Source organism: Pectinophora gossypiella, chromosome 3 (genome assembly GCF_024362695.1).
Source record: "Pectinophora gossypiella chromosome 3, ilPecGoss1.1, whole genome shotgun sequence".
Lineage (NCBI taxonomy): Eukaryota > Metazoa > Arthropoda > Insecta > Lepidoptera > Gelechiidae > Pectinophora > Pectinophora gossypiella.
The window spans coordinates 6,719,701-6,730,028 of NC_065406.1; the positions used below are offsets into that span (position 1 = coordinate 6,719,701).

The following is a 10,328-nucleotide window of genomic DNA, read 5'->3' on the forward strand; positions in this document are numbered from 1 at the left end:
CTTCTGTTACAATCTTATAAGTCATATCAAATCAAAAGTTGGTTAACAAGCAATTACGGGATGTCGTAAAGGACTGACTAAACTTCGCCTGTTCTAATCCAACTCATTAAAATAAAATACTCCGAGTGCTGTAGGCTCTAGGGAAGAATACTTTTTAATTGGTTTAAACTGTGGCTAGGCGACACGACTTGGAGATTTCTTCTTGTGTTTACGAAGAACAAGCATTTTGTTACCCGTTTTACCCAATTGTTGTCCGTTGCAATCTTATACAATAGGACTATTGTATAAGATATAAGAATCCTCTTGAGAATTAATACTACAAAAAAAAATCGCAAAATTCTAACTCTATTTTTCAGCAATGGACAAAGTTTATGATGTATAACGGTGCTGATATAATTCTTCCGTTCACAGCATGGGGCGTAGCCTTGGCGTGGATAGCAGTTGCATGTTGCTGCGGGTACGGGGGCCTGGTCAACTCCTTCCTCTCGTACCGAGGGCTACTCCCTCTCTCCCGCCTCACCTACTGCGCATATCTGGTACATCCCACCATAATGATGTATACCTCAGCGCTGTTGGACGGCCCCCTACACATGCAAAACTCTATGGTGGTCAGTATGGTTGTGAGTGTACATTTTTTTTTACTAATCGCACATGCTCTAGGCAGATTTGGGTTTGGTAGATTTGGATTTCGAAGTTGGCCGTATGTTTTCTTTAGTGGCCATTATAAAGTTTCGTACCTAGCTCTATCTAGTAACTGTTCTATTTTCAAAATTCTCGTGGAATAGACTTCTCCCACAATAATTCATCTTCGCTGTTCTTGATTGTGTCACTTCATGCAACAAGCACTTTCTGCAATCAGTAACTGCTGAATGAGCACAAAACAATGCCAATTCACGAGCACCCTGTTGACTGATCACAAGGAAGTAATGAAACGGAAGAAATGGGGAATGTCCAAAATACACTTGTGACCGACAAGTTACTGACAGTTCGTACTATACTCTTATTATGACATATGATAAATATTTAAACCGAATAAGTTGAATCGCGCCATAAATATTCGTGAAATTTCACGGAAGTTTAAAATATGCATTGAAATATTTATGCACTCCCGTTCCCCGTCCTGCCCCGTCAAAATAGCAATGTATGAAAAAGCGCATCTGTGAATAACGCACGCTCGAAATGTAGGTGTTTTGTTGGAAACAGAAAATATTATTCAATTGTCGGAGATTTCGTTTGGAATATCAAATAACCGAGACATTTATTTTTTCTTACTTAAGCTAAATCAATTTAGATTAAAGCATAAAATAAGTAAAGCCACAGAAACAATTTATTGCAATATTTGTAATTCAAAACCATTGTGCATCTGCACATATTTCGCTTGGATTGACAAAATCCTTTTGAATCTATTAAACAGTCCTGAGAGGGTGAAGATAATACGTAACCACTAAGTTTGCACAGATTAAGACGGCAAGCTGAACTCCTTTGACCTTTATTGGACGTGAGTTATATATAAAGGATTAACGGGATCTCCCTCAGTTATTAAGAACATAAATCTTTGAATTTGCACGTCAACGTCGGCTCGAGCTTGAAATTGCGTTAGCACCCAAACATGCAAATGAGAGATCAGTTTCCTCCCGGAGGAGGGCCGGCGATCCGGGCAACTGTCAAACTATGATAAACTGAAAAAATACTTGAGCTATCGGCACGGAACTTCCAAAAGTTTTACCCTGAGTCGGACCATAAAACATGACGGGACCATTTCAAATTATGTCTAGTTTGTAAAACATATAAAAGTGCAATGTAAGCGGTCATTCAGTTTCTTGGCAAGAGCGACGAACGTATGAGAGGGTTATGTCTGCCAACACGACATTTCAAGAGAACTTGTGGTCCTTTATTCTGTGATAACATGCAAACTTTTTCAATGTTTCCAAATATTAATAATATTTCATTAGGCAAGTAAATATAACACAAAGCAAGACATAAAGTAACATAAAGCACTCCTCTATGTCAAGGGATAATAAGTAAAATTGCACGAAAAAGATTGAAAATTTTATGATGTAAAATGGGGACTTCGATTTTACAATCATTAATTTAATCTATGCGTGAAGGTTTTTAATTCAAAATTCATTATAAGCCGGTACACGTACGTCCTTTTGTTCCCAAATTTAATATTTAAACGTAAGCTGTAAGATCTGCACAGGGTTAACGGATCAAAGGAAAATATTATCACGAGACAGTTTGTGAGCAACGGAATAACGGGTAGGTCACAGATTATGGAGATATCTAAATTATGTTTCATCTCTGTAATAGTCCACGGGGCCTATCACTCGCCGAAACGTGAGTACTCAGTTCATCATGAGGTGGATGTACCTATAACTAGCCCAATAAGAAATATAGTCGAAAGCTTATGTTATACATACATACATAAACAGCCTATATACGTCCCACTGCTGGGCACAGGCCTCCCCTCAATCAGCCGGAGGGGGTATGGAGCATACTCCACCACGCTGCTCCACTGCGGGTTGGTGGAGGTGTTTTTACGGATAATAGCCGGGACCAACGGCTTAACGTGCCCTCCGAAGCACGGAATCATCTTACGTTTTCGGACAATCAGGTGATTCAAGCCTGAAAAGTCCTTACCAAACAATGTTATGTTATATCGGGATAAAAATGACATCGCTACCTGCTTGTTGTTCTCTCATATGTGTTGTCAGATCAATGGCCGATGTAATCTACCCTGGTATGAGGGTTACTTAATATCGTTCGTTCGTTCGTTCATTTGGTAATTCACCTCACAGCCCACACGATAGAAGAAGAAGAATATCGTTCCCAGCAGGACACTATAAACAATCGGTCCCGGCTAATATTTACTTAAGTAAGTATGTTACTTGAGAAATGTCGGGGGCATCCAATCTCCTTGCCGCCAAATGCCCCTGCCTAGCAGGGACCGATCGTGTCCTGCCGGGAACGATATTAAGTAAGCGGATAAACTTCTTTTATACAAACGTATACTTAAACGTAAAAATAAAATACAGTATACTTTATTGCATAGGACAAACATACAACATAGAAACTAGGTATAGAAATAGCCGTAAATGTTTGTGATGCGACAATAGCATCTATTCTATTTCACTATCTTTAACCTATAATTACGTCAAAACTAACGGCTAGAGATACAGTTTACATTGTGGTCGCTGTAGTCCCGATAGCAGTCGACAAGGCATCTCTAGCCATAAAATTAAACAATTTAATAAATAGCATCTTTACCTTTCAAATAAAATGTGCACCTTAGTAGTACTGTATAGGTTATAGATATCCGGTGTAAATATATTACTTACATCATACTTTCTGATTTTATCAATATCTATAACAAAATCCATGAGGTAAATACACAAAATGGAACTTTACAAAAATAGAATAGGTATTTCAACAGGATCAAAAGTATTCGTAGGTTGTGGAAATTATGAAGGAAGGTTGATGAATATTTGAAAAGTTACATAAGACTGAAAATTATAATAAAAGCTTGTTAAAAAAAAAAAAAATAACTTTACGAGTAAGAATGATAATTATAGTACATTTTTTTTAATTTTTGCGTTTATTGAAACGCTTTTGATGTGATTTAATGAGGAACTTTCCAGGCGACGTTCCCCAATAAGAATACAGATGGCGCTGTACAGTTTTCCCTTGGTGTAACCTTCTAATTTCATGGATAACAGACATGCATTTTTTATCTTTGTTTTTGTGACCCTTGTTATTACACCCAGGCACAACACATCTTCCACCCGTTATTATTCTGATCAAAATAAAGAGAAGCAATATAGGGAGCAACATAATTCTATACGTATCTGATCCAAATATCAAGTAGCAATGATTTTTAAATATGTCTCTGCCATTAAATTATATTTTTGAATAATTATGTACCCCGAGCAATGAGAAAATAGGTACTAATTGTCACGTTAAATCTGAACAGCGCCATCTATATTGTTTTTGGAGAACGTTCCCTGGGAAGTCTCTCATTTGACACCAAAAAGGTCACCCTCCTTTTTTTGGCCAATCTCTAATTGGGAGACGTCTCCTTGGTTATCGCGAGCCCCTATCTTTAGGGATACGCCCTACATAGATAGTCTAGACCCTTTTTTACAGTAACAGTGGTCCATTTTGTTCTCTCCAATTTCTAGGTATACAAATACGCTCATTTTAAAATTAATTTCCTGCTGTTCATGATAGAGACGGTTCGTCATGCACCTGTCACGTGTATGTCACCGATATTGAGTGATGATGATTAAATTACTTACGTATACAAATAATATTTAAAAAATTCAATTTCTGTCTCGTAAAACTCACTTTATATACTACATAAAACTTATATTTTATTTAGTGACACAATTTCGAAACACTTCCGAATTTTGTTAAAAAAATACGAATTTAATTACATTTTACATATGAGTTTGGAACATTAACAATGACAATTACAAACCTTATAATACACACTGTAAGTTGGATAAAGATAAAGATAATTTATTTACTTAAAACATGAGTAATATAAATACAGATAACAGTGTTCACATTAAACGTTCTTCATGTCTGCCTTGCGGCGCACAAAATTTTAAGTATCTAGTACATTGTCTATATAAATACATAATGGCCCCGATTCCTGGAGACACCGCCTAATTTTATTTTAAGTTATATCCGTCATTTTCATAACCGTCGAAAAGGAAAGGGACGGATGATTCACAGCTCTTAATTTTCGGAAGAATGGGTAAATTAATGTGTCGGGTTATTGACTGACGTAAAATTTTTAGACGGTTGGTTTAGATTTGTGCTTAAAATTGACGTGTGTTCCATAAATTTTATGCTTGTCGATTACCCGTCCCTTTCCTTTTCGGCGGATAAGAAAATGACAGATATAACTTAAAATAAAATTAGATGGTATTTACAGGAATTAGCACCATTATGCATTTGTTTTTATTGATAGGATTCGTTCTAGTAATCCCACGACAATGCTTATAAACTGAAAATAAGTATTGCCTATTATTCAATCAATATCTCTTCCTCCAAAATATTGACCCGTTTTTTTAAATTCTTTTCGTCAATAATCCGCTTGCATGATGGCCACTCTGTAAAACACCAAAATTTATTTGTAGGTCCCTATTAAAAAGTCGCGTGACGGCTGACATATTTGGTACATAAATCGTTATTAATTTACGTATTTACTTGGCTTAGTATATTACCTCTACTTTATGTTCATAAAACCTACCTACCTAATACCATGTTCGTTTCATAGTATTAAAAAAATGAATCACTCCACATTTTCAGCGCTTGGTGCACATTGTGTTGGGCGCATGATTTTTTAAGCATAAAGTATATAACATTCTTTGTTTCAGCTGACCATCTACGCCGGATACGCAGTAATGGCTTTCCTAGCTTCGTTCGCCATCTCGCTGGCTTTTGAGGCTCCCGCGGTGAGGCTCCTCAAGATCCTCAGTGGGGGCCCCCCTAAAAACCGCTGCTAATTTATTCCCTAAATTAAGAGAACCCCGAAACTGAAAATAGTCCTCCAAGACTATTTATAGAAAGATAAATTATATTTGTTGCAATAGACTATGGACAATAAAGTGCAGTCTACATTTCTTCATCGCCCATATTAGATAGGTACATAATAGATAGGTACGGTTTTGTAAAAACCGAGGTTTTACTTGGCAAAAAGAACAAACTAAAGATACGACAAGATGCCTCTACTAGCCGGTTACTAACCCTCAAACTTCTTATTTATTTCACTTTCCAACAAAGGTCTATTTCAGACCGACCGATCGGAACGGATGCGGTGGAGTGCGACAGGAAGCTCATTATTTGAATAGTCGACTGTATCTACATAGACAACAAATAACCATATATAGGTCAAAATTCATGACGCTCCCAGTTAAATGACGTTAGACGGAGAACGGAGACAACCGTTGGCGGTTAGGACCCCGTTTACGGAACAGTGAAGCATAAACGACGAATGAAGCGTGCAGGCTTGCTTATTTAACCAATGAAATAGATAAGTACAGAAATAGCCTCAAGCCCTGAGTGTGCGCGACACGAGCACTAGAAGAACTGCAATACGATTTGCGGCCCCGAAATTGCAATTGGATACTGTCGCATCACGCTGTTTAGAACACTCGAGCTGTTTGTCGTTGTCAAACAGTATTGCACTATATGAAAATGGGAATACACTTATTTTGCTACGCGTTGGCCCTAAGCAGATAAAGCTTATGAATACCAAGCCTTACTGCCAGCGTCACTTCTCATCCGACCATCCGGTGTGGCACAATCTGTGCAAATGTGTATCATCAGACGGTAGTTACCATTCAGTTACCATTAGCGAGCAATAAGCATCTTGTTTCAATTAGAACCCCAATTATATTACGATTGCTAAGTAGAAATTGTGGTTTATATTGTGGAAATTACGGAAAACATTGCAATCTAACACCGTTTACGTGTTTCTAGGCCGTGCCTCAGAGATATGAAATATACTTAGTTTATTAGTAATAGGTATCGTTATATCATTTGTGCCTCTCTACTTAATACAACTAACCAAACGTTAAAAGAGAACTTCGAAAGACAAAAGTGTTCTATGTACGTATGTAATTATAATTTTTTTAATAAAATTTAAATCTGTACGTAGATAGTAAAGAGTACAGCTAATGCTAATCTTAATGATGCGGAAAATATATAAAGTAGAGAGAACTGACGAACTTTGGTTAAAAGTTTGAAACTGTAAAAAAATCGGTATTTTGATTAATTTATACGTAACTAACATCCGCAATGCTAGCATATGCTGTACATTTTATTATCTGTTATACCTATGGACAGACATTATGTAACATTTGCTCTGTAATTATGGAGGCATTTTCCCAGGAGCGGGTCAATAGGTTAGCAAAGTATTGTAGATTTAATGTGTTTAGCAGTTTAATAAATCTAAAGTCACTAAGTACATCAACTAAAAATAAGAAGTACCTTACAATTAGTGTATAAATTACGGAAAATATTATGTATGAATATTATTAAATTAATGTGTCCGCAAACTAGTATCAAAAAAGATGTTAATAGAGTCTAAAGTGACGACTACACACAGGTATAGGCACATTAAGTCATTCTGTCATTAAATATTATTAGTTTCCTAAAACCAAATCATTATATTCTGATAAGCTATGGGCCTTATCACTTAATGGAATAGAAATGAGTTGTTTCCTAGAAACAATACTCCTGTCACGTTTGAATGTGTTTTAATCCTTTAGATCGCTTTTCACATAAATAAATTGACGATAAGTTTACATATGGTAACCAAATACTCTTCCTTATTGTATTTCAATACGTGTTCCATTATATTTCATATTGCCGATATATCTTACGTCACGATTCACGGCTTAGAGGGATATAGTAAGCATACAATTCAATAACTTGTAACTTTGGACAGTCTGTTTGAACGAGTTCATGTTGCAGATATATTTGACGCAACTTAAATCTATTTTGACGATTTTATCAACATGGTTCCCACCCTTAATAGACCGCTAAAGTTGTAAACCTCTTATATTCATTTTGACGTTACACGGTATGAGAAACCCGAACATTGTGTAAGAGTACGGTCTGCTACAAATGACATAAGCTATGATTTATTTCTCGAATAGTACTTGCCTATATTATAGAGGCTCAAAATACTTTTACGTTTATTTCAACGAAAACAGGCGGTACTGCTCATGTACCTTGTTGTTGTAAATATAAATCTACGCCACCAACCAGCTGCGTATCAATCATCTGTACATCGACACGCTCTCTCATTTCTCTCCATTTATAGACAGACTTACATAAATAAACTTTCAGGTAAGCTCACTGAACAAAATTGATTTTACTTTAATATATTAACTCTGTATATATCACTTCAAAGTGTTTCTTTGACAATGAAATCGCTCAAGCATGCTCACAAATATCTTTCATTTATATTGCTTCACTTGTTTTATCAGTTGAGTACTAAAAAATAAGTCTTCGGAGTATCAAAAATATGTCTGTTGACCTTTCGACTTTAATAGGTCTAGCTCAGTTCGTTCAAGTTATTGAAAATATTTGAACCGTCAACATTTTCATCTCAGCGATTTTCATGATAGAAGAATATTATCGAAATAATATAAATTTAACAAGCTGAGGATAGCAAATATATTTTTTCTTGGTAAATACCTACTTTATTGTGAACGAAACTAATTTTATATTCACGCCCCGTGAGATATAAAAAATCGATATAAAAGCTAACTCTGGTTACCTCTACCTATCGTATTTCATGGTTTGCTCTAGCAAAAAATCGCATATTAAGTATGTCAATTTAGCATTTGCCCTAGGTTTATAAATCAGACTAAGAAATACTACAATTTAGCATGACGCGTGCTCCGACAGTCTACGCAGGTACAAGAATGAAGACATTATACGGAAACAGAAAATTATTACTTAATTTTCACCGGATATGTATCCAAAGCTCAACATATTGTAAATATTATAGTGTTAATATTGTAAATACTACCGATATGAAATATTTTACGAATAAAACTTTGAAACTAGTCTCCAATTTTATTTAGTCGTCGACATGATGATCCCTTGCCGGCTTTAAGACATCCCTTGCTTTGGATGTTAAGCAGCATGGTAAATTATAGGTAAGTAGTATATATAGTCCTCCTTATCGTGTCCGATAAAGGCGACCTTAGTTATGTCTGTTATGCGCTCTTATGTAGCTGGCGAAACCGAAATTCGCTTTAAACACATGATCACATCGGGCGCAGTAGAGCTATCCGTCACTGTTGTACAGTTATGAACAATATAATGTACCCATTTTAGGACTCTGTCGCACTAACATATTTGACATTTAGTGAGACCTTCTGTTCAATTTGTCAAAAAAGTTCATGTGACATGGTACCAAAGTGTATACATATTAATGCTCGTGACCGTACGTGTAGGTGTAAGAGGGCTTGGGACGAGTCTTCCGTATGTGACGCTTCTCATCCAGAGCTACTAGTCGAGCTTCTTCGAAGCTTTCTGCACATTTTCGGACTTTTCGGAGGTAATAGTAGTAAGTGCTAAAACTTAGTAGGTATATTATCTACTCCATGCTACCATGGAGTAGTACTTCCTGCTATATTAATTCTATATTATTATGTTGCGTTTGTGTGAAGTAGTAAATAAATCACTACTCACGTCCACTCTAGTCCACTCGTAACGGCGTCGTGAATTTTCTTCAACATTGTAACCCGCAAACAAGTCGTTTTTCCTTACAATAAATCTCTCACAGAGAATCGTTTATGTAATATTTCTGATTCATACTTTCTCGTGGATGAATTTTCCATGCTATTTATAATAGCTAACAAGTCGTAAAGGTTTCCTGAGAGAACTCTACCTGTCTGGCATTATGGACATACAGACGAGGTGGGAAATTAAACTGTTAATAAGTTATTATTTAGTACGCAAGTAGAGGTCACAAACTGGTGAAAAAAAATATTCTTCACAAAATATCGATGTCTCTTTTTAGAATTCTGATACATAAACATGGCTGAATTTCCTACAAGCCATCTCAGAATAAGTCGTTGATAATATCTTTATGGATCAATCATCACAAAGGACTTTTTTCAATATTCTTCCTTGTCATAAAATGTTCCCAATTTTGTGATGTTGGGAACCCTTCTCTATATTTATGATACTCATGTAAATACAGACAGAGTAGCTATCTACTAGATTGAGATTCCTTTTTTTTAGTTCAGTTGCAGAGTAACACGTATTTCCTTCCTTTTCCGAGCAAGTGATTGACATCTGAGGCAAACCTAATAACATACGTCACATCAAAAATTTAAGAATCAAAAATTTCGAGTTTCTGTATTTATTGGTGGTCGTTTTCGACAGCATGACGACGACGATATAACCGGTCCGGAAGTCATTAGTGGCGACATTATTATTTGAAAGTTTTGTCCCTTCAATGTTTCCTGGTACTATTTGCATATAAATCAGCAACCGCTGAACGGATATCGATGGGACTTTTATAGCCAGTAGAAGTTAAAGTCAAGAAAGGAAAAAAATGTGCACTGAATATATTGCTATAAGTAAGTACACGATAAGTACATTGTATCTTATTTCTGAAGGATTTAGATGTAAAGTAATAGGTACGCGAATAAATAGACTAACGAGTATGTTGTGGCAATTACCTCCTACTTTAGCAGATAGAACCCCTAATTTTACTATCTCACTCACACAATCACTCCTACTCATGTGTCACTGTGTGTAGTGACTAGTGATACGTACGTCACGCTATCAAA

At 36.1% G+C, this 10,328-nt stretch overlaps 1 protein-coding gene across 2 annotated transcripts in view; it reads left to right on the top strand.

The window, feature by feature from the left end:
- The window catches only part of LOC126381338 (nose resistant to fluoxetine protein 6-like), a 76,562-nt gene extending 67,974 nt beyond the window's left edge, over positions 1-8,588 (top strand). The window contains exons 12-13 of one of the 2 annotated variants that reach the window (XM_050030837.1): positions 412-620; positions 5,385-8,588. In XM_050030837.1, the coding sequence (XP_049886794.1) occupies positions 412-620; positions 5,385-5,513 (338 nt within the window). In that variant the 3' untranslated portion in view covers positions 5,514-8,588. The remainder of the gene's footprint in view (positions 1-411; positions 621-5,384) is intronic. The other variant, XM_050030843.1, reaches the window with a different exon arrangement.
- The last annotated feature ends 1,740 nt before the right edge of the window (positions 8,589-10,328 follow it).